General features: G+C 45.3%; 1 protein-coding gene across 2 annotated transcripts in view; it reads right to left on the bottom strand.

Moving 5' to 3' along the window:
* Window positions 1-3,710: 3,710 nt before the first annotated feature.
* Window positions 3,711-23,738, bottom strand: part of ACSL1 (acyl-CoA synthetase long-chain family member 1) — a 44,616-nt gene continuing 24,588 nt past the window's right edge. For both annotated transcript variants that reach the window (XM_012724940.1, XM_004682374.2), the window contains exons 6-21: window positions 23,154-23,253; window positions 22,495-22,673; window positions 19,607-19,639; window positions 19,411-19,462; window positions 18,634-18,707; window positions 16,669-16,746; window positions 14,858-14,992; window positions 13,467-13,601; window positions 12,700-12,795; window positions 11,631-11,703; window positions 9,523-9,611; window positions 8,829-8,945; window positions 7,199-7,342; window positions 6,112-6,213; window positions 5,933-6,004; window positions 3,711-5,333 (exon numbers count right to left, since the gene is read on the bottom strand). In XM_012724940.1, coding sequence (XP_012580394.1) covers window positions 5,193-5,333; window positions 5,933-6,004; window positions 6,112-6,213; window positions 7,199-7,342; window positions 8,829-8,945; window positions 9,523-9,611; window positions 11,631-11,703; window positions 12,700-12,795; window positions 13,467-13,601; window positions 14,858-14,992; window positions 16,669-16,746; window positions 18,634-18,707; window positions 19,411-19,462; window positions 19,607-19,639; window positions 22,495-22,673; window positions 23,154-23,253 — 1,620 coding nt within the window. In that variant the 3' untranslated portion in view covers window positions 3,711-5,192. The remainder of the gene's footprint in view (window positions 5,334-5,932; window positions 6,005-6,111; window positions 6,214-7,198; window positions 7,343-8,828; window positions 8,946-9,522; window positions 9,612-11,630; window positions 11,704-12,699; window positions 12,796-13,466; window positions 13,602-14,857; window positions 14,993-16,668; window positions 16,747-18,633; window positions 18,708-19,410; window positions 19,463-19,606; window positions 19,640-22,494; window positions 22,674-23,153; window positions 23,254-23,738) is intronic.

Below are 23,738 nucleotides of genomic sequence, written 5' to 3'. Positions count from 1 at the left end.
GGGGCTGAGCTGGCAGGAGATGGCAGGGTGGGGAAGGCATTATCAGTGGGTGTGGGAAAGCAAGACTCAGTCTTGCTCTGGGTTTGCTCTGTCTCTGCTCTGGTTACCTAACGCAGAATGTGAGCAAACTTGTTTGACTACACCCTGCCCGTGCCCCATCCCCTGGTGCCTCCCTGCCCTGCACACTCTGCTCTCACTCACCTCCACCCCGACTAGCCCTGTGCAGAACAGAAAGCCTGCCGAGAGTTCTTTTAGGGCAAGTGCAGGAGCCTTAGTCTTTAGCAGGGCAATTTCTGTGAAGTGAAATTTGACAGCCTAAACCTTTTCCCTTCCCCATGAAAACATCTCAACAAAAGAGAATACATAAGAACTTACATGCAAAATATATTTGTAGAAGAAACAAAACCCTGCTTCCAGCCAAGAGCTGAATCCCTCTGTACCAGAAGCTGTGGCGTTCATCTAGCCTTCTACCATTTGAGCTACTCAACAGTGGAAGAGTTCACAGTCAAAATGCAAAATCTAGATTCTTTTTATGCCAAATATGTAGATAATAAGGAAGGTGGGTGCCTTTCCCAACTACCCATGTTAAGGGAGAAGTGAGTTTGATAGGAACACAAGAGCTGGACACCTAGTCTAGAAAGCCTTGGTGGACGGACAGTGGGGTGTGGGCAGCATGTGCCCTTGGGGGCCAGCTAAACTGGAGCTGTGATTTCTCAGGACTGGTGCCAGTCTGCTGAGCTGAGCTGAGCTGTCGGAGGCATGGTCTCTGGGCTCTGAAGACTTGGTCTTTGGAGTCTTCCACAATCAATACAGAGAAGGCACAGGCTGAGGGGTGGAGAAATGTTCTGGACCTGCTGGGTCTAATAGACCCACAGCCAACCTCACCTCCAAGGCCTTCTGTTCTCTGTCCATCTGCTCCATGCGCATACCTGGGGAGGCTTCTCTTCTGCTTATGATGCTGTGAAGAGAAACCATCACTGGGAATAGGGATGAAAATACAAAGGAGAAATCTCAGAGGCCATGGCTTAACCTCCCCACCTCTGGGACATGGCTTAACGGCAAACGGGTATCCAGTTGACCTTTAAACAAACCTCAGTTGAACTGCTTGGGGATATTCTTCACGAGTTCTGTATGCATGAATTCAGCCAAAGGCAGAAGTGGGGGTTGAATTACTGATAGTAACTTACACATGGACTTTTGTCTGCAGGAGGGGGGTAAGGGTCTTGTCTGCTCACTGCTGTGCCCTGCAGCTTCCGACCGCACCTGGCACTTAGCTCATGGCCAACACAGAACTGTGGAGTGATCACTAGCCTCGTGGAAGTTTTTTGACAGTTAAATGAGAACGTCAGTAAACAACAAGGCAGTGTGCTGACCACAGCAAAACCACAATGCCCACAGCTCTCCTTACTTCCAGAGTGCTAATTTCTAGAACTTCTAGGGGAACTCATAAGCCAGTGATGTCGGTGATGCAGCTTTATGCATATTTGCTTCCAAAAAGAGCGCGGTTGATTCCACCAAACATTTGGGTCCTTGCTGGATCTGGTTTGCCAGCCTCACAGAAGAGGAACTGTATGTACTATCTGAGGAGCCATAAAACTAGAATAAGGCTCTGTGATGTGGCATTAGCCTCTCCTGCTAGGACAAAGAACACCAAGGCAGGAATCAAATCATTTATGCTGAAGCTTCCAGGTGAAAACTGCTGGCAGCAAGAACAGTCCAGCGACGTGTCAGCACATTCACAACCAAGACGGGCAAGAAGAATCATACGGCGAGGGTCAGACTCTCCCACCCCCATTCTGCCCACGTATGTGACACTGAAGGAGTTCTTATGTGCTTCAAGTTCCTCATGGGCAGAACAGGGATGATGACAATTTCACTCAAGAGGGCTGTAAACATAAATGGGTCATCTCTGTAAAATGCTAAGCCTGGCATGTGGCAAGTTATTAGTATTATTCCAAGTCATCTAAAAATAGAGAATAGAGCAAAATATTTAACTAGCAGATGCTGAATACACTTGAAAACAAACTGCTTTTCTGCGCTTAGATCTAGAATGAGGGTGTGTCACAGCTGGAGTGTGCAGGGAGGGCTGAGCTCAGAGGGTTCAGGATTACTCTAGGACTCAGGGACTCCCATCTGGCTAGTACTGAAAGCTGGCACTGAGCTATCTGTAAACCATTGTTGTTACAGGTGTGATTCTCAATAACTGAGAGGTGAGAAGAACTTAAATGCCCATCAACAAATGAATAGATAAACCAGTGGGCTATAATCATACAAGGAAATTAGTACTCATTCAAGAGAATGAATAGTATTATTCAAGGAGGAAATTCTGAGAACTCCTACGACATGGATGAGCTTCATGGGGATGATGGTAAGTAAAATAAGCCAGTTGCAAAAATATAAATACTGTATAATCCACTTACATGAGGCTCCCAGAGTAGCCAAAGTCATAGAGGCAGAAAAGTAGAAGGGGACTGCTGGGCGGCTGGGGGGGGGGGGGAGGATAGGGAGCTGGGGGGGGGGGTGCAAGAGCTCCTGCTTAATGCAGGTACTTCCCTTTGTGCAAGAGCAGCAGCTGGTGGCGATGCTGATGACCTCGCCATCTCGCCACTGAGCGTCTACACTGCGAGGGCTAACACAGCACACTTTGCTACCCGCAACTTTTAAAAAAAGGTGAAAACAGGGCCCTCCCTGGTGGCGCAGAAGGTTAAAGCACAACACAAAGAAGCTTAAGCCACTTTCGCATGAGTTCGATCCCCGCCTGCCCCAGAGGTGACCACATGGCGCGGCAGACCTCTCCTGACCCGCCCGCAGCTCCCCTCAGCAGTGTACTTCGTCGATCTGCCTGTTCTGCTCCCTGCTCTGTCTCTGGTGAATCCTCTCACCCTCTGCATCTCTGGCCTATACCCCAGTTCTGTGTGAATAAATAAAATAAATCTTAAAAAAAAAAAAAGGTGAAAACAAAACAGTCCTTAGATCAACCAGATTAAAAGAGCAGTTTTGTTCAAGATTTCAAGTATATGTTTAAATGAGATTTACTTCCCACACGACTAGGTGCTAAGTCCTGTGTTTGTGCTGAGTGAGGGTGAAGGAGGTTCAGATTTCAGCTTCTGGTAGGGAAGAAGAGGGGGGGAGAGAAAAGGCAACAGGCAAGAGAAGTCTCTGCAGATAAAAGGGCAAATGCATCAGCAGCCTGACCAGAGAGGACAGGGTACCAATACCATGTTATTACCGGGCTATGCTTTACAGGAAGAACACAAAATCACCTCACACAGAATTTCAGGGCGGAAGGAGGTGGCATGACAAACACAACAGGTTAGCTAAGGAACTGGGGGTTGTCAATTATGAAAGAGCACATCTTTAAAAGGACGGCTTAAAGGAGCAACAGAGGAAAGGAAAAAGTCAGCTGTTATGAGTGAGATACCATCTAAAAGAGCCGAGCTCTAAAAGAATTACCAAAACAAGACAGAGTTAAATTCACCACAGAACCATTAACTACAGCCAATGTAGCTTTCTAGAAAAGAACTGGAGTTTCCAAGAATACCCACATCATCCATGCTGTGATTTTCTTCTCCATCACTCAGTGGGACAGAGGCCAGAGGCCAGGGCCCGAGGCCCAGCTCGGCATCAGAAAGTCTGAGCGAGCCCCGCTCTCACTAGGGGACAGCAAAAGTTGCCCCCAGCACAGAAAGAAAGGCTTCACCCACTTGAAATGCAGAAATATTTATTTTGGTTTCCTTCATTGTTTTTGGAAATTGTTTTGGTTTATAAAACATAGAAAGAGCCAACACTTAAAGCAAACACTCAAAACCCCATGTGACAAAATTATCGACTTTTTGTGCAATTAAGAACCAACATAGGAAGTTCGGCTACCAGATAGTGTTATGACAGTGACAATTTCTTAGTGCAAACCCAGTTGTGCTTGTAGAATCCATGTACTCTCACATCCAAAAACACTTGCTTTCAATGTAGAAATGACTACTTAATTCAGTCATGTGTGGCCAAGATTTGCGGTAAAGTGAAATGCTGCTAATTTCCCAAATTAACCTTAAAAACCCCTTGAGTTTATCCCAGATAATGAGTTCTCCAGATTTCTATCTACATCCTAGAATTTTGGCTTCGCAAATACATTTCACAGAAATCAGGCAGCTTTGTGGTAGGCGAGCTTATGTTTATTACTGTCCATTGCCGTAAGTATCCAAGTGTCCCTACTGCCTTCCTGTTTTTTAAAGACATGAGAGTTTATTCTGGGGGAAAAGCCAGTGAATCATAACAGGATCTTTTGGTATGAAAACCACGTTAAAAACCCATTGGCCGTGGCCAACAGGGACAGGTGGCACAGTGGAGAGAAAGTGGACCACGACTTAGGCGTCACCACGGAGATGGTGGATCCCGGCGATTAATTCCCGCTTGAAATGCTTGTCTTCACTGTAGAGTCTAAGGCAGATTTTTAAACAAACCCCTAGGAAGGAACAGCAGGGGGGATCAGGTTGTGAGGAGGGTCTGGGGTCACTCGGCGTGAGCTTGAACTCATTTGCGTGGAGAACAGCTGTTTGTTCACCTGAGACGCCTCTGAGCTGGGTCTTTCTTCCTTCGCTTCACAGAGCACCTTACACTCCACAGCGAACAATATGAGCTTCAGAACCCTTTACTGAAAGGACTGTGAGTGCGTGTGAGATGGGGAAGGGGAGGTGGCAGGGATCAATGAGAAAATCTCTGGTCCTCTGGTGATATTCTCCAGCTGGGACAGCTGTTCTTGCTTTTAGGGGACAGTTTTCCTCCAGTGCATTGTACTCTTGACAGCAGCAGACAACTGCAGACTTCGCAGCAAGTAGCAGACACGTCAGAAATAGATAAGTTCTAACCCCTTGGTTAGAAAGACAGGGAGACAGAAGTTTCAACACCAGCCTTTTAAACTGAAGAAGTCTCAAATAACTTAGCACATTTATAGTTTCTCCTTGACAAATTTTAAGGCTCATTTTGGAAGTTGTCTATCACCAGGTACATGGTCTGCAATGTGAGGTGACTGTAAGGCAGTGTTCCGTTTTCCTCTAATTCCTACAAGAACCTCGAATGGACAGTTCAGACATGGGCATTTCCTTCCCTACACACGCTGTCGTCAAAGTTACCAACTTGAAGGCCATCAGCAGAAGACTGTGGAGGTGGGTGGTTTCTCCCGAGCTTCCTTCCTCACATTAGACTTTGATGGTGGTATAGAGTTCATCTATCTGTGACCTGAAGTAATTCCGAAGCTCTGGCCTTTTGGCCTTCATTGTTGGTGTCAAGAGGCCATTTTCAATAGAAAATAACTCGGGATGCAGGGCGATGCCTTTGATCTGCAAACACACAAGGTGTTAAAAAAGGGAAAGGGGACCGCCCTGGTGGCACAACGGGTTAAAGTGCAGCACTAGTGACGCTGTCCACAACCACTACAGCATGAATTTGATCCCTGCTCAGGGAGCTGACCCACATGGCACAGCAGACCTCTCCTGACCCACCTGCTGTTCCTCTCAGCACTGCATTTCAGTACATCTGCCTGTTCTGCTCCCCACTCTGTCTCTGGTGAATCCTCTCGCCCCTTACCCCCCATGCCTCTGGCCTGTACCTCAGTTCTTATACACATAGATAAATCTTTAGAGAGAAAAAAAAGGAATGAGCATAGATGCATCTGTGTCTAACTGGCACTCAGCTCCAGGGAAGACCCTTCACGGGACCCTGCCTGTCCCTCCCCATGGACCCAGCCGCACCTCTCAGTGGGGCTGGGGGCCTGTTCTCAGACTAGAATTCAGGACTGTACTCTGGTCTCCAGGGAAAAGGAACTCAGGTCACTGGTTTACAAATGTCCCTTCCTCACATATTTAATCATCTTGAAAAATCCATTCATAAAAAAACTTCAAGTCTTTTATAGGAATTCATGCACTCTGATGAATCTCACCTGTTCAAATGGCTTTAGGCCAGCTTCTTTTCCAAGTTTCACTAAGTCTTCTAAGATAGCTTTTTTGACATCCTGGTAAAGTAAGAAAAATGACCTGTTTCTGCTGCTGGAGGCGGCCGCAGGTACACCCAAAGCCCCAAATGTGGAGATACAGACAGGTCCAGACCTCCTTGCCTTACCTTGTTTCTGCACAGCTCTTCAAAGGTTCCACTAAATCCTTTCTTTTGGGCCCAAGGACGTAACGTCTCAACATCTGGCACCACGATGGCTACAAGAAATGCCTTTGACACAGACAAGTGAGTTATGACATGGTGTGAGCAGATGCACTAAAATAGTGATTTTTTATGCTCTACACCATAGACCCCTGGAGAATCTCATGAGGGTTTTAGACTCTTCAGAAAATGTTACTGGCTTTCAAAGATGCCTGAGTCCAGGTTAAGAACTGGCTATAAAACAAACAGTATCCAAATTTTGCAATAAGTATCTTTGGAGAATCACTACTGGTCAACAAAATTAAACAAAACCCTGATTTTTATTTACTTTATGTATACTTCTAACTTATAAAACAGGGTTTAAATAACCATGTAAGGTGATAGATACCAGATAAGTGCCTCAAAAAGACAGAAAATTTACAGATTCATTAAAAAAAATTATCTAATACCTCATTCTACAACTTAGTAACAATAAAACTGAATCCATTTTCCACATTTATTTATTTTTCAAGAGGAAACACTAAATAAAATGAAACTTATGGCAAGATTCCAGGTTAAAGAAAAACAGGTGTATTCTTAGAAAATAAAAAACCACCTTCTAAAATTACAAATTTGCCAATAATGTCTAGAAAACTAGACCCCTTCTCTGCCTTGCTACTGACCACCTGTCCCATATTTTCACAAATAGATGTTTCATTGCCGTTTTGACCCTGGTCTTCAGCTTGAAGCACATTTGGCTCACAACCACCATTGCTCAGACGGGTTTAGGATGCACAGTACAAAGTTGGCTTTAATATGTTTGAAAACTTCACACTTTCTTAGATTCCAGCTATCAGTACCGCACCTCATATTTAAATCAGAAGCACATTTTGTCCACTCTCTATTTTTATACTATTTCCCTCTGTACCGGTCTACTCTAGGTAAAATAAAAACATGGAAATTAAAGAGAAACAACTATTCTGGAAAGAAATGCCAAGGAGCAGAATCTACTCATGTGCCACTAAAAGCCCAGCAAACTCTTCTTCACCACATCAGCAGCTCACACAGCACATACCTGCAAGCTCTCGCCATGGACAAACACCTGAGCAACAGGTTCACTTCGCTGGTAGATATTTTCAATCTTCTCAGGTGCTATGTATTCTCCTTGTGCCAGTTTAAATATGTGCTTTTTCCTGTCGATAATCTTCAAGGTGCCATTCTGTTGATCAGAGGGGCGGGGCTGTGGGTGGGCCCACGCTGGTTTCACCCAGTACCACGCACAGCTATAGGGCAACTGAGATGCACTATCACTTAAGCCTCGTATCTCCCGGGGTCAGTCATTAGATCCCACTTGACTGAGGGAAACCAAGACTAGATTAAGCAGCTTGTGGAGAAGAGAGCGTGAAGGGACTCAGAGCCACTTGAGCTGCCTCTTGTTATCATCAGCCAGCAGCACTTGGCTTGCTGCCTTTAGCTTAGCAACAAGCTTCAGGAGTTTCCTACCTGAATGTCCTACAGACATTACGTCTCCAAAGGAGTCGAGTTCCTTGACAGCAGGCACAGACTGACCATGCCTCAGAGCTCGGCAATGAGCAATGGCTCCCTGAGCTGACTGCAGAAGGGCAGACTCCCCGCCTCCTAGACTCTTGTTGAGAGGAGGGTGCTTTGGGCCTTTGCTCAGGATTGACTCTTCCCACCCCAACACACATCTAATAACTGAGGGACGCTGGCATCCCTGGGCCAGACCAGCCAAGGGCCAATGGCAACTAAACTCCGATTATTCTACCCAACCCCACCCCGGGCGACTCTCCAGTTTCCAAAAGTCACATGCAGGGAAGTTCATGAGGTTTGTTCATTCAGTTCACTTCCATTTTCAAAAGGAGCAGATGGACCTGCTGAGACTCTGAGATGTGTTACCAGAATCAAACTCAGACTTATCCCTCTTGAACCTAGAAGAGGGATTTTATTTCTAAATAGCTTGGTTACTCCGAAATCTGAATTAATTTGGGGGAGCACTTTCCAAATCAGTAAAAATTTCAGACTATCAAGCACCTTCAATCTACAAGAAACTGAAAATACACAAGAATAAAAACCACCTGAGAAATGTCAGCGCTTGCAATTAAGCCTGGTAATGACTTAGGAAAAGTAGTGGTTGTTACCACAGCAAGCCAAAAGGTCAGACCAACTGGCAGGATAGCTGAGGCTTCTGACACAAATTTTTACTCTGACTAGAAGTTCTCTACAGTCCAGGTTTCTCAGACTAAATTCAGAGGAGCTGGTCTTAGCCATGAAACACTTACCTTATTCTTAGTGAGATTATAAACCAAGGAAACAGATGTGTGCACAAATTCTTGCCCATCTGACATGTCTGGCCATTTTCCACACTGCCTCCACCTTGTTTAACTAAGGCCTCCCCTTTAAGATGTAAGAGCCATAGTCTCTCTACGTTTCCAGCAGGAAGCAGCAACCAGAATTGATGTCAAGCATCAAAACACACCAGATTGACTGTAGTTTAAGTGACCATCAACAGCAAGTATGTTAGGATTGTAAATCTGATTCCTGCAGAAACTGGGGGTGCCTGCAGCTGCTACCCCACAAGAAGGGGAAAGAGAGATGTGAGGCCGCCACTCCACAGGGCAGCAAACAGGGCATTTTCTTTCCTGCAGGAGAACAGGTGTTTATGCACAGAGGAGGTGACCACTCACTGGTAACCATTTTCCTATGTCCCCTGTGTGTAGCCAGCCATCTTTATCCAGAGCTTCCGCTGTCTTTGCAGGGTCCTTCAAGTAGCCTTGAAACACGTTTGGCCCTTTCACACACACCTGCAGCAAAACACATAATGTCTTAACAGCACTACCAGGGCTTTGCCGAAGAAAACGTGCATATCCCAACCTTTCGCGAGAAGCCCCCTTTCCCTGATCCACAGGAAGCTGCGGGAGCCCAGTGGGATCTAAAAGGTACCTCCAATGCCCCACTTCCCATTATTAATGACCTCACTGCCACTGTGTTGTCTGACCGGGTGCCTGCCCTGGGTTCCGGCTCCAGGTTGCAGAGAGCCCACAGAGGATGAAATCACTTTCAAGTCATTAAGCTTTCCTTCACTAGCCAGTAGCCCACTAACAGGCAACAGGGCGATTAGCAGGTGGGAGCCGTGTCCCAGGACTGAGGCCACTGGAGCCGTTGTGAGCTCATGGCCCCAGCTCTGGAATGTTTGGGAAGGCAGCAGTGTCTGTGGTCCTCCACGTGGCCCTGGCTGCTACACAGAAATGCACCTTCACAGAGGTCTGCTGGGCTCCAGCATCACCCACAAAATCAAGCTTGATGGCTTCCCACGGCGGGGTTGGGAGCAGCCCTAGTGGAAAGGCAGTGAGGGTGGGTGACTCACGGGGTGCCACTCACCTCGCCCTCGCCCTTGGCTGCCATGTAATTCATTTCTTCCACATCAACCAGTTTTATAATATTGCAAGGCATAGGGGCACCAACGTGACCTGTGAGCAAATGAAAAGCTGATCATTTTAAAGGGGACTACTAATATTCTTAGGCCCAATTATTTTTTTTAAAGATTTATTTATTTATGCATACAGAGCTGGGGTACAGGCCAGAGGTGCAGGGGTGGTGAGAGGATTCACCAGACACAAGGTGGTGAGCAGAACAGGCAGATCAACAAAGTATACTGCTGAGGGGAGCAGTGGGCCGGTCAGGAGAGGTCTGCCACGCCATGTGGATCACCTCCAGGGCAGGCGGGGAATCAAACTCTTGTGGAGGTGGCTTTATCTTCTCAGGCTGTGCTTTAACCCACTGCGCCACCAGGGAGGGCCCCCAATTATTTTTATAACACACAAGCCTGCTTATAGTGAGAACAGCTAGTGTCAATGTCTGGCTTCTATGATCATAGCCCATCTCCCCTGGGACATTAATTTAGGGAGTTTATTCCTAAAATAGAGATGAAAATATTCGAAAATCTTTTAGAGACCTTCTCAAGTGTGATGAGCCAAAAGGTTTTTCAGGGTATAAGTAATTTGGCTGCTGATTTAAAGGGTCTCCACAAACACCAGGAAACAAGCTTCTGAAACTGCTATCTGGCTCCCAGAACCGATGGCCTCTGTCGAAGATTTGCCGCCCTTCCCGCCAACCCAGGACTCTTAGATGTCCCTGTTCTCTGTGGGAAGACAAAAATCCTCTAACACTTGGAAACTTTGATTACGCTCTTACACACCATCTGATTCTTATCAGCATTTAAGTTTATCAAGAGAGTACAGTGCTGGGTCCTCCCTGGTGGTGCAATGGGTTAGGATGCCAGCACTGCAAAGCTAACTGCAGCGGCTTCGGTGTGAGTTCAATCCCCTCCGAGGGGGGTGACCCACATGGCGCGGCAGACCTCTCCTGACCCGCCCGCTGCTCCCCTCAGCAGTGTACTTCGTCGATCTGCCTGTTCTGCTCCCCGCTCTGTCTGCTGAATCCTTTTACTGCCTGCCTAAGCACCATTGCCCTATATCCCGGTTCTGTACGCATAATCTTTTTTTTTTTTTTAAAGATAGTATGTTGCTTTTTCAACTAATTCTCCTGCCAAAGGGTGTGAAGACTAGGTTTTTTTCAAACCAAAAATAAGACAAATTAGCTAGCTTTTAAGAGCAATGCAAATAATTCTTCCCATGTGTTCATAGTTCTAGCTGAGAAAGATCACTATTCCAAATTCTCTAGGTGGTGAGATCCATGGGTCAAAGATAAAACAAAGACCATGATGCAGGTGGGCCAGTCCCAGCAGCTCCAGCAACTGGCTACGCCCTATTCACAGTACATCAACTGTGTGTGGCTCAGTGCAGATGGACGAGCCACCAGTGAGGGGGGAAGCGCACAGCTTCGCAGTGAGACTAGGCCAAATGCTGGCAATAAAGCATAGTGCTGGGTAAATCCTTAGACATTATTTACATGCTATTTAACCAACAACTGATTGTTTCATCTGGAGGAAACGGCTCATCGCACAGGACTTAGTAGGGATGAGATATGTTTTCCACATCTTAAGCACTACTGCAGGACCTCTTCTGTGACAGTCAATCATTTGTTTGCCCCCCTCCTGTCTTCTTTCATGAAAAAGGACTTGTGTTCATTTCTCTGTCGTTGCCACACCCAGCACAGCACACAGTGTGAGTCTAACCAAAACCTACCAGCAGAAAACAAGAACCCAATGCATTATTGGGAAACCATTGGGCAGAACATTCTGAAGCTGGTTGACAAGGCATCTTCTCTTGGAGGTCACCTTCAGGATCCGGGGAAATCTCTGTGCCACCCAGATCTACAGTCAGGTACTCAAAATCACACCCCTTTGCCACAGGTGATGTGCTCCACGCGGCTCAGGGATACACAGGGTTGGTGGCCTCCAGGCCTGATTGCTGGAGACCCAGCTCCTGTTTCCATTGGGTCAATGACCCAACCGGTGAGGAACCCAAGCCCACTAATTCCAGCTCAAAGCTGAGGCCGCAGCAGGAGGAACATCCTGCATGTCGTACCTGCTGTCCAGTCTCCGGGCATGGTCAGGCAGCAGCCCGCAGTACACTCCGTCTGTCCGTAGCCTTCATAGAACTGGGTTACCAAGAGAGGAAACAACGTGAAAGGGAGAAAGTCACACATGTGCTGGAGCAGTATCATTCCTCTGGCTGCTGCATTGGTGGCTGGCTGCGGTGAAACCTCTTCTCCAGCTTTACTTAGTAATATGCTTAATTCTACAAGCTTCCCCACAGCACCCAGACTTCTTCATCCTCCCCCTGAACACCAGCACAGTGCACGTTCACTTTCTACTTAATTTCCTGGGGACAAACCAGGGAGAACCCTGACTGGGTAGGTTGGGCCTGGCTGTGCAGGACACACCTGGCAGGCGCCCTCGCTCTCGGCCCACATTCTTGGTGCTGGGGGTTGCTGCTGCCTCTCGCCGCCTGTAAGACCGTCTCTGCCTGGTGTGCAGGCTGGCTCACCCCTATGATCCATTCCTGCATGCTGTACTACACCAGGAAGGCAGGCTTTGTGTCATGGCAGGAAGGCAGGCTTTGTGTCACAGACACCTATTCTCCTGCCCCAGGTAAAAGCCATGTATACACATGTAATTTTAGAGGAACCCCATTAAGCTGTATCTTTTTTTTAAGATTTATTTATTTGTGCATACAGAACTGGGGTACAGGCCAGAGGCGCAGGGGCGGCAAGAGGTTTCACTGGAGACAGAGTGGGGAATATAACAGGCAAGTAGATGAAGTACACTGCTGAGGGGACCAGCGAGCGGGTCGGGAGAGGTCTGCTATGCCATGTGGTCACCTCCGGGGCAGGCGGGAATCGAACTCATGCAGAAGTGGCTTAAGCTTCTTAGTGCTGTGCTTTAACCCACTGCGCTACCAGGGAGGGCCCTAAGCTGTATCTTTTATATGAAATGTAAACACACACATTTATACTTATTTCTCCAAGTGACCCACAAAATAGCGAATCCCCGAAGCAAAAATAAAGTGCATGCAAAGAGAATACAAATGGCTTTGGAAAGAAGATTGCTGGGTGTGACAAGATCCAGACAGGAGCTGCCGCAAGCCTCCTCACCTGACAGCCGAGCGCAGTTCTCAGGAAGGTGAGCACAGTGGCGGACACGGGCGCTGCTCCGGTGATCATCAACCGGACTTTTCCTCCCATGCTCGACTGAGAGACAAAGGGGGAGAGGGAGGTCGCAGGCGGCGGGCACCTCACAGATGCCTGTGTCTGGAGCCACCGGCTTCCCCTCCGCAGAAGGCAAGGAGCTCACTGACTGGGGGGAAGACTCCTACCAGCTGTTTCCACCCAAAACTACTCCACTCACTTTTTTTTTAACTTTTCTAAAGTTAGGGTAACATTGGTTTAGTGCACTGCACATGGCCCCGAACTGCTGTCGTGCCTCTCTGCAGATGTGCGCTGCCACACCCCCACCCCGCTTTCAGCAGGGAGCAAGGTGCAGGCCCACACCGAGGACTTGCCGTATTTCAAGGAATTCAAGCCAGATTTGCAACTACCACACTTTCGGTATTTTTTTTTTGACACATTATCATTTATGCTTAAAACTTATATTCATGCCTAAAACTTACTTCAAGAGGAACATGCTTGATCTAGAAGGGTGTAACAAAATGGAGAACTAGGAAGGCTATAATACCCGCATTCCTCCCCAACCCCCAAATAGTTACGATATTGTTCAGATTTATCTTGAATACTGAGGTCTACCTAATAGTTTCGTCCTTGACTTTTAGAAGCATTGTCAGGATTAGTAAAAACATACATTCTCTCCCTCACCTTCACAAATTAGGTTTACATGAGAAATAATAGCATGAGTCTGCAGCTACCTGTATTTTGTGGAAGATGAGTTTATCCCACAGGCTGTTGTTTCTGATGATGCCACTGCGAAGCTCTGCTTCTTTTCGCTTGGATGCAAAGTCCAAAAGCCATCGCTTCAGTGTGGTGTTTGCTTGTGAGAAAATCTAAAAAGTCAATAAACAAGAAGGCCTCATGCTCCGTGGGATGGCTAAAATCAGGTACGAAAACTGGTAAAGGTGGCAGCCTCGACCCTGCCGGCGGGGAGGCAGCATGGTGCAGCTGCCCCGGCAAATGGGCTAGAAGCAGCAATTGCATGCGAGGCACGGACCCGAGAAAAATGGACACACAATCTCACACAGAAACCGGGACGAGGCTAATCGCAGTGGTTCCCAAAGGGGAAACAACCCAAACGTCCACCAGTGGATAAATGAACAAATAAAACAGTGACATCTATAGAGTGATGTTACTTTTTTGGCCATTAAAAGGAATGAAGTTCAGATATGTACTATGACGTGAACCGTGACAACACACAGAGTATAAGAAGCAGTCACACAAGAACACATGCTGCTGTGTTCCAGGGACGTGAAAGTCCACAACCAGGAAATCTAGACCTTCAGAAAGTAGATTAGTTTTTGCTAAGTGGAGGCTGGGGTGTGCTGGAGAGGGCATGGAGGAGGGCGTGGAGGGCTTCTTTTTGAAGGGATCAAGTGTGCAAAAATGAACTGTGGTGATGGGGGCAAAACTCCGAGAATCTACCTACAAACTTTGAATCGTAGCATTTGAATGGGTGAAATGCCTCGTATGGGAATTGTGTGTCAATAAAGCTGCTTTTCAATTTTGTTTTCTGAAGCATCATTAAAAAAAGGCAAAGGCCCTCGCAGATGACAAGAGCCCTGCCTTACAATAAAGAGCCCTGCAAGTGCCCAATCACATTCTGGAGGCTCCGCCGCCCACTGCCACAGCCATCTCGCCCGAGCTGCGGTGGGCCGCCAGAGACGGGCGTGCTCTGTGGCTCAGTCACTCGAAGTGCCTAAGTGTTTTACATGTGCCCGGCGCTTTACAACCAGTGAAACCATTTCCGAGTTACTCTGTTCACGTGATGCAATTTGCAACTTTAGGAGACAGAAAACGGGGAGGCGGCAATCACCCATGCAGAGATGAAAAAAGCAGAGGTTCAAAGAGCTTACTTCCATTTTATAGCCACAGTGTGCCTTCTGGTTTACAAAGCGTGAGCATGTGTTTTATAATCTTCACCAACGGTGAACTTAGCCTGACTTTACAGGTGAGTGAAGGGCAGTTTTGCAAGACTGAACTCATACCCACCGTGCACAGAAGGCACCTGTTGAGCCCTGTCCAGACCCAAGCCTCGGACGCAAAGCCCAGAGCCCCGCGGGCCTCCAGCTCCGCGTCGTGGACTTACTCGGTCGAACATCCGATTGAGCAGCCTCGGGACCACAGGGAAGATGGTGGGTTGAAGCACCTTGAGGTCATCCATTAGCAGCCTGATATCTCCTTGGAAAAATCCTATTTTAGCTCCGTGACACAGCATCACACACTAGGGAGGGAAAGTCAGCAGCATTTTTATCATCACAGCAGGGGTTACACGACACCCAAGCCCCCATAAGGCTTTAGGGTTAACATTTCAACCAGTTCCTAAATGCCTTACATTCCCGAAATATGGGTCATTCTTGAAAAGCACTTTTGCACTCTTTGGGAATGAGGATTTTTATCTTGAGCACCCTGCAGATAAAGGGCTTAGAAAGAAAATTGGGAATGTTGTTTTTAATGATCATCTTAGAGGTTCTGTTATTTTAATGTCAGAATAAACACCATTGAATGAATAACATAGTATTAGATAACCCAAATGTTTTTAGCCTAGCAGAAACTTTAGATCTAATTTACACTCAAAACAAAAACTCAGCTATTTCCCTACAATCCAAGCTTACTCAAATTTCATTTTCTTTATTTGACGCTAACTAAAGGTCTCTGAAAAGCCACCCCCAGGATTCAGTGTGGACAGTGGGGTCTAGTATCACAGCCACCTGCCATCCAGCAGGAGTCCACAGCTCAGTTTTTCCTGTCAACTGCAAACTTCACTAGCATTCCACAGCAAGGGGCTGAGCCAGCCTGCTTTAAATTTTAAAGAGGAGAGATTCCATTTGATGCAAACAGAAGTACCTGATGGTCTCAGACCTGAAAGCAGAAACCACCAGAAAGGCACCCACTGCTCACTGTTTAAAAACAAAAGCTCAGACGGGTTTTTGTTCAATGGCTTGCTTCCCAGGCACAGATGAAATCACAGTTTGGTACATGAGATCACTTTGTAAACTCACAAGATCTCCTGAGGTGGACAGAAAGCACCCATAATGAGTAGAAGATGGAATCTAACGAGTCTTGATTCTTTAGGGTGAATCCCAGGGGCAGCAGCCAATCACAGGGAAGGCTTCCCAGAGTCGCCTCTCCCTCCCACACCCTGCACCCTGCCTGTTACACAGCTGGTGTGCAGCAAACATCTGTTAACTGGCTGAATGGCGCCTGCTACTTATCCTGCACGTATATAGTCCCAAAGGTCCAGGAGGGAAAAAGAAAATTGTTGGTCATTTTTTAAAATTAGCCACACAGTTGTGTACTGATAGCTGGAGATCATTCTGCTTTCGAAGAGCTCTAGAATACTGGTAAAAGATTAGTCTTGGGCCCACATGTACCTCAGGAGCAAGCACATGAAAAACACAAGCTTTCCAGGAACAGCCCCTGTCGAGGTATGAAGCTGTACACTGAAGCTTAGGGAGTGTTATAAATGAAGGCTATCTCCCTTAAAAAAGAAGAGAAACTCCTTAGAGCAGAAGTCTCATTAGGTTTGGTAGGATGGAATTCATAAAATTTCTACTTTTACATTTAAGCTTTCTGGAATCATGTGCACATGAGTGGCCTTCAAAAACATAAGCTTATAATTTTGAAGGGATTAAAATTTGAGTTTTCAGACCCAGAAAAAAACCAAGCAACTCTATTTCTTTAAGTAATTCGTACTATTACGAAAGTGAGACCAAAGAATCTTCTATAGAGTGACAGTCTGTGCGTGACACTTACCACCATGAGCTGCTCAAACATGTGTGCCAGTGGCAAAAATGAAATGTGTGTGTCACTGGCATTCACGATAAGTACTTTCTGTAAAACACAACAACTTAGCAGAACACAAACAATTGAGCAAGCAAAACAAAACTCAATGCCTACCTCTACAACTCTCTCAAACATATGGGCCAGAGGCAAGAAAGATATCAGAGTATCATCTGGGGAAGGATTGACTGTATTCTGTAAGCAAAGACACCAGCAAAGCAGAAAGGCATTAAGATTTCCAGTCATGTTGCGTTTTACCCGAGAGCACATAATACCTCAACATGGAGATGAAACGGCTTTTGCTCATGAGCTGCAATTATTTCTCACCAAAGAGCGAAATGAAAGGCAACCCAGAAATATTTAAGTATTCTATTACTTTAATTTTTGAAAGAGAGTGGGGTGTCATTTCGAACGACAGCGTGAAATCCAATTGTGGGACTTCAGTCAAAATCAGGTAATTGTGCTCAAATTGGTATGTTAAGGGATCATGTGCTCTAATCACTTAGTATTTCAAAATTATAGTACCCACTACCCAGCAAGCTCAATTCCACCTGAAGGTAAGACCTACAAGCCTTATTCCAACACAAGATAGCACATTCTGTTGCAGCAATGTAAGATCCATTCCAAGATAGCGTATTACGTGGTAAAGGCGAAGGTGGAAAAGAGACTCTCGGTTTCCAAGTTTCTTTTATGCGCAGTACAAATGTATCTTGAGTGTTTTTTTAGCTTGTCCAACAGTTTTATCTTAACCCCCAACTTCACCCCCGGCAGTGAGTAGTGATGCCTCCCTTTATTTTAAGCCAGCTCTGATCCACCACAGGGGATTCGCCCCTGTAAAGTGCCGGTCGTGCAGGGCCGCACCTGGCGTGCATACTGGTTTCCAGTTCATACTTCAGAACGGGCTTCACAGGTGCAGGGGGACGGGCTTGCCCGAAGCGTTTATGTGACTCACGTAAAGACTTTCTGCCTGTACCCACTTCTGAACTCAGTCCTGCCCCTCCCTCCCCCCGTATCTAGTAATGTGGTCATGGGTAAGAGCGCCAGTCCGGGAAAACACCAGGGCCCTTGTCTGGGAGAGTGTGGCCTGCGTTTTCCAACCAGCATTTTTTAGCATGACATTTTCATATGAGAAATCAAACTCAATGATATCGACACGTTTCGGTTTTCTGATTCAGCCAAAAACATGTCCATCAGCAGGATTAGAAGTTTTACAAAGCCGAGAATGCCCCTGGTTGGTAACTTAAAACACAGTTTTGTAATCATTAGCAAATCATTCTTGAGGCCTCGTGAACCACTATGATTTTCAGTTTTTATTAAAGGCCAATAGGTAATTACAATTTCACTTTAGTATAGGTACTAAATGTTGAGCTTAGTTTAGAAAGTACACACCCCCAAAAAAGGTTTTTGAGACTAAGAAAGTATGAGTGTAAATGAAAGGGAGATCAACCTTCTGTAGCCACCAAAGATGCCCATTCCCCAAAACCATTAAGCACAGGCTTCTGCCACAAAAATTAGGGTTCCAGAATATTCCCAAGAGGCTGCAAGAGCAAATTATGTAAAATGTGGAAACAGTCTGAGGGAAAGACATTTAGTAGGTGCCTCTTTTCAAAAGCACTTACTGAGTGTAGTTGCCTAAGATTATAGGAAATCAATGGAAGTTTTCAAAGCTTTAGTCCTGCTCATAAAACAGAACTCAAACTGACCACCATAAAGGAAATAATAATGATTCCAGGCTGGAATAGCAGAATAAAGCGCAAGAAAGTCATTTCTTCTCTGTTCTTTCCTGGAAACATTTCTTGGCTAGTATCTACATAAAGTTACCTGCTACAAAAGTTACAACAAACTCTCTCTCTCAATTTACCTTCAAGGGCACAAACAGCAGTTGGAGAGAGGCTCACTTTGGAAACTGCTTGAGAGAAGGTGACGCTAGCCCATTTCAGAGGTCAGACCTTATCAGTATTCCAGATGTGTCCCCACGACAGCCACCCCTCGCAGCACGGTGCTGCCTTTACCACGTTCATGCTGGAGGCCTAGTGCCAACACACGGATCTAAAGAAAGATGGCGATGTCCCAAAAGTTTACCTCTGTCACTTTCACAAAAGCTGAACAATCACTTATTATATTTCGGTGAGTGATCAGTGCTCCTTTGGGGTTACCTGAAGAACACACAGGAACCAGGAATAGGTTAGAAGGCAGCTGCTCCTTGAGCAATGTTATTTTGTTCAAGGTGGTTTTGTTATAACACTTGATGAGAAGGAAAGAATTCTGGTTGACATGTATGAAGTGACATTTCGGAGGACCTGCTTTTGGTGCAGACTGTTTGTACTTAAAGGCATAGCTTCTAAGGACCTAATAACAACATTACATGAGGACTTACTACTATTCAGAAAGTCAATCTAAGAATGAGAGACATGAAGGAAGTCCAGAAACCCTATAATTAGGGCCTCAAATACCTCTAAAGCAAGGTACACCCATGCAAGTCAAATGTTGAGTAACATTAAGTGCCTGAGCAAACTGCAATTCTTTAAACGAAACTCATTATCTTAAACTATCTTTATGAATATGAGCAAGTTGCAGTGGGTACGTAGAGCAAGGAGAGAAATAGAATGGGATTTCTAAACGCCACCTACTGAGTTTATACCTGGAAGATGGTGTGATGTCACCAGTCAATAAATGTTTGAGAAAAGTGGTGCCCTCAGAGTCTAAGATGGTCTCATGGAGCGACAAGAGCAAGGGCTTGAACCACTCCCCTCTCTTCCACTTTCAGGCCGTCGTTAGTTCAAATCAGTCACCCAAAAAGGGGGCAGAAAGAACACATTTCCAGATACCACTTACAAACAATTCCCTTTCAAAACATACCTGTAGTTCCACTTGTGAAACAAATTACTGCAAGATCTTCAGGTGCTGGAGGCTATAGCACATTAAAAAAAAAAAGTGGGTGTTGTAGGTCAGAAAACTATGAGCCATAAGAGATCACCCAAGATTTTTACTAGTCCCAAAATGGCTTGAGAGACCACGTGGAGGGCTGTGGCATGGTCTGACATGGTGTTCTTACCTTGGGCTTCCGTCTGTTGGCTCTCCCCAGGTCCTTAATTAAAAGAGAAAAAAGGTTAAATGCAGACATCTTGTAAATATAAAGAATAAGGTCATATTAAGTTACTTAAAGTTAACTTTACCGCAGGATTCACTCACAGCTGGTTCAAATGTAACATAAACTTCAAATTAAGCAAACTATGGCAAGCTGAATTATCCTTAATGAAGAAATTTATCCATTATTCTACAAAATAATTTCCCATTGTCTTCTTTCTGATGTAAGCCTTTATAAATGGTTCAGCAACTGTTCTCTGAGATCATATGGTGTTTGTCTTCCTCGGACTTATTTCGCTTAGAATAATGCCCTTAAGTCCATCCATATTGCCAAAATGGCAACATTTCATTATTCTTGATGACTGAGTAATAGTCCGTGTGTGTGTGTCTTCATCTGGTCACCCATCAATGGATACTTGGGTTATTTCCCTAGCCTGACTATTGTAAATAATACTGCAAAGGGCGTGGGCATGCAGCTATCTTTTTAATGTGATGTTTTCATTTTTTCGGGATCACATGGTAGTTGTAATTTTAACTTTAACATTTTAAAAAAATGTTTAACTTTTTGAGGAGCCTCGGATCTGTTTTTCATAGTGGCCACGTTTACATTTAATTTTGGTTCATTCCCACCAAAAGCATACAAGGGCTCCCTTTTCCGCACACCCTCACCAATAGTAGTGATTTTATTTTTTTGATAACAGCAATTTTAGAAGGTGGGAGCCGTCTCTCATGTGGTTTTGATATGCATTTCCCTATTAGTGACGCTGCGTTTCTCCATGGACCTGCTGCCTGTAGCCTTTGAAAGAGGGTTTTCCCCCCTCGTCTTTCTTGTCCCTTTTTCTTTTCCTTTAGCAAAGCCTAGTTCTTAATCATACCCCAAGAACAGTGGGGCACCCTTCCCAAAGTCAGATACAGATCTATTGTCGGGTTGCCCAGTACTGCATAACTGATGTCTTCAATTTGAGGAGAAAAATTAATCTCTGCCAGATTAAATGTTTGGAGAGCTCAACTACTTGTACTCCCCACGTGGAGTAGGATTGGGGATTTTGGAACACCCAGCTATACAACAGGCCACAACAGAATATCTAAGCCACTGTTTGAATGAATGGGAAGGTAACGAAACACAGATTCATTTCTGCAAATATATTTAGAGCTTTACTGTGGGCTTTCGGTGAGTATAAAGCAGTCTACTGTACAAGTCCAGCAGCATTTTTGCATATCTGCAAATTTTCATACCATTGGGAAAAATGCAAAAATTCAGATACCAATTTTCTACTTTTGAGCTTATAAAAATGTACAGTAATATAAACATGGTCACATGGTCAACCATGATGCAAATTTAGATTCATTTCTGAAGAACTTTATCTTTTGCTTGTAAAATTTTTTAAGATCAAATGTAAATCACATTAAAGAGGCAAGTTAAATATAAATTTATAATGCCTTTTATACATAAAGATTTTAGTAAAAGCTTTATCTAACAGTCTTCAGTCATTGGTTCATCTAGTAATTTTTAAATTATACTTGTCCCTTGAACGATGTGGAGGTGACTGGGTGCCGACCCTCTCCCCTCCACCTCAGTCAAAAATCACACTTAGTTTTTGACTCTCCCCAAACTTAACTACTAATAGTCTGCTGTTGACTGGAAGCCTTACCAATAATGTAAACAGTTGATCAACATATATTTCATATGTCACATACATCTTACTTCCCACATTCTTACAATAGAGCTAGAGAAACTGTTGAGGAGACATTTACAGCACCACACTGAAAACAATCCACATCCAAATGGACCTCTGCAATTCAAGCTCATGTTCAAGGGTCAGCTACAGGTCTTTAACAAAGAGCCATTAAAAAAGACAAAATTCCTGTATGCATTGGGGGGAAGAACAAGGGGTCACAGGATGGTAGAGAGGAAGAGAAAAGATGGGATAATGGGGCTTTCAACTAAGAAAATAAAAGTGGGGGAAAGCTAGGTAAAAAGCTGGCTAAAAATGCAATTTAAGACTGGAGCGACTAGTGAGCTCTCAAGGAATCATGTGAGCGTGTATGCAGGCCCAGGCACTTGAGCATGTGAGCGTGGACACGAGGCAGAAGGTTTAACCAATAAAACAAAAGATGGTTTTCCTAGGCTACCACGTTTCCCAGGACAGGTTTCATAGATCCTTACTTGGAGCCTCAAATACTTTGGAGAAGGAGAACTATAAATAAATGTTAAAACTCTATTTATAACAGGTCCGGGAAAATATTTCTAACATTTGCAGAACAAGAATGACTTACGCTGTTTAGCCCGTGACTTCTGTGATGTGTGTGTGGCGGGATCCTCCCCGACCAGCTTCTGTTTACCGACATGCTGACCTGTGTCCAACTAGGACAAATCAGCTTTCTATGTGACCGGCTATCAAACACCACTGGTGTCAACAGAGACCACACTCAGGGTCATTTTATAGTTGTGACTGATACAAATCTCAAGAAATTTAATATGAAAATTAGCCAAATCAAACATCTATGCTGGAAATTCATGAGGACTTTCCAAAAGCTAAAGAGAACAATCTAGAATCACCTGTCTGAAATGCACGTTCTGGCCCTTGTTGGCATGGCTGCTCAGTGCTCTAGGGTAAGAACTCAAGCATTGCAAATCCCTTTTGGAGAGCAGTTTCTGCAAGATGTGATGCTTTGCCCTGGGCACGCATGTAGAATTTATCTTTCTGGTAGCGCGACAAGTATTTTTGCACTCTGTCATGGGGTCACTGACCTGGCCGGCCAGAGTTTGGAAGGCTGGAGGCTCAGAATACCACACCTGAGCTGCAGCAACCTCAGGGGAAGCCTCCAGAGAGGAGGCAGGGCAGAAGAACTCACCTCCATCGCCTTCAAGCTGGTGATTTCTACCCCGCACTTCTTGCCTCGTTCAAACAAATCACTGCTGTAGGAGTCCATGATAACTATGCTTTTAAGGCCCGGTGTTAACTTATTTTCTACCCCTTCTAATAAGAGTATGGCCTTCTCTGGCTTGTCAACAAAAACCAGAGAAAGTTCAGCTGAAAACAAAGAAAGACAATGAAAAGTAAGTGTTGGGATATTAAATGCTTGAACTTATCACAGCAGGCTGGGTTAAGCACTACAATTCGTGTATTAAAGGTAGATAAATATACATTTAAATATAAAGACCCAAACAGGGTCCTTCCTGGTGGCACAAGGGGTTAAAGCACATTGCCACTGAAGACGAGTTTGATTCCCACCCAGGGAGCTGACCCACATGGTGCTGCAGACCTCTCCTGTCTCGCCCGCTGCTCCTCTCAGCAGTGTACTTCAACAGATCTAACTGTTCTGCTCCCGCTCTGTCTCTAGTGGATTGTCTCCCCTCCCCACACCTCTGGCCTGTACCTCAGTTCTTGTATGCATAAATAAATAGATCTTTTAAAAAATAAAACCCTCAAAAAGTCAAATACAAGCAAATGTAAAGTCACCAAATCTAACTGAAGACAAGGCCGACGTCCACCCAGAGACCACAGGCGTACCTTTGTTAACTATGTAGGTGATTGCTTCGGATCCAAGGGTATCATAGAGAGGAACAACCACCATTGAATAAGCAAAACATCCCTGTTCGATGATCACCCACTAAACAAACAGAAGAAGTGGGGAGAGAAAACAAGACGTCATCACTCAATCCTTCCGAGGAGACCAAGGGTCCAGACAAGTTCCGAGTGGAAGGCAGAGATGTAGCAAAATTAATATGTGTGTATCAATTACTATGTGCAGGCACTATGAGGGCTTCACAGTGAGAACAAAGCACGGGTCCTCTTCTCTAAGGGAAATACACCTGCCTGAAGAATTGATGCAAATACATGAAAAGGAAATTTCAAGATAAATACAAGGTAGTGACTGACTGGGAGACCAGAGTCCACGCAGTGCCCCAGGGAGGCCTACCCTTTGCAAGAGCACTATGATTTGGAGTGACCAGGAGAAAGGCAAGGGGCTACTGCAGTGGGACGCACAAGCGAGAGCAGGGAAGGGGGCTTGTGAGCAAGCTGGGGGGCAGATTCCAGCAGGGGAGTGGAAGATTCCAGCAGGGGAATATGACGAGGCGAGAGAGGAGTTGGAGC

This window comes from Condylura cristata, unplaced genomic scaffold (genome assembly GCF_000260355.1).
Source record: "Condylura cristata isolate star-nosed mole 26May11 unplaced genomic scaffold, ConCri1.0 scaffold00014, whole genome shotgun sequence".
In the NCBI taxonomy this organism is placed as follows: domain Eukaryota; kingdom Metazoa; phylum Chordata; class Mammalia; order Eulipotyphla; family Talpidae; genus Condylura; species Condylura cristata.
This window is presented reverse-complemented; position numbering and strand designations above follow the sequence as displayed.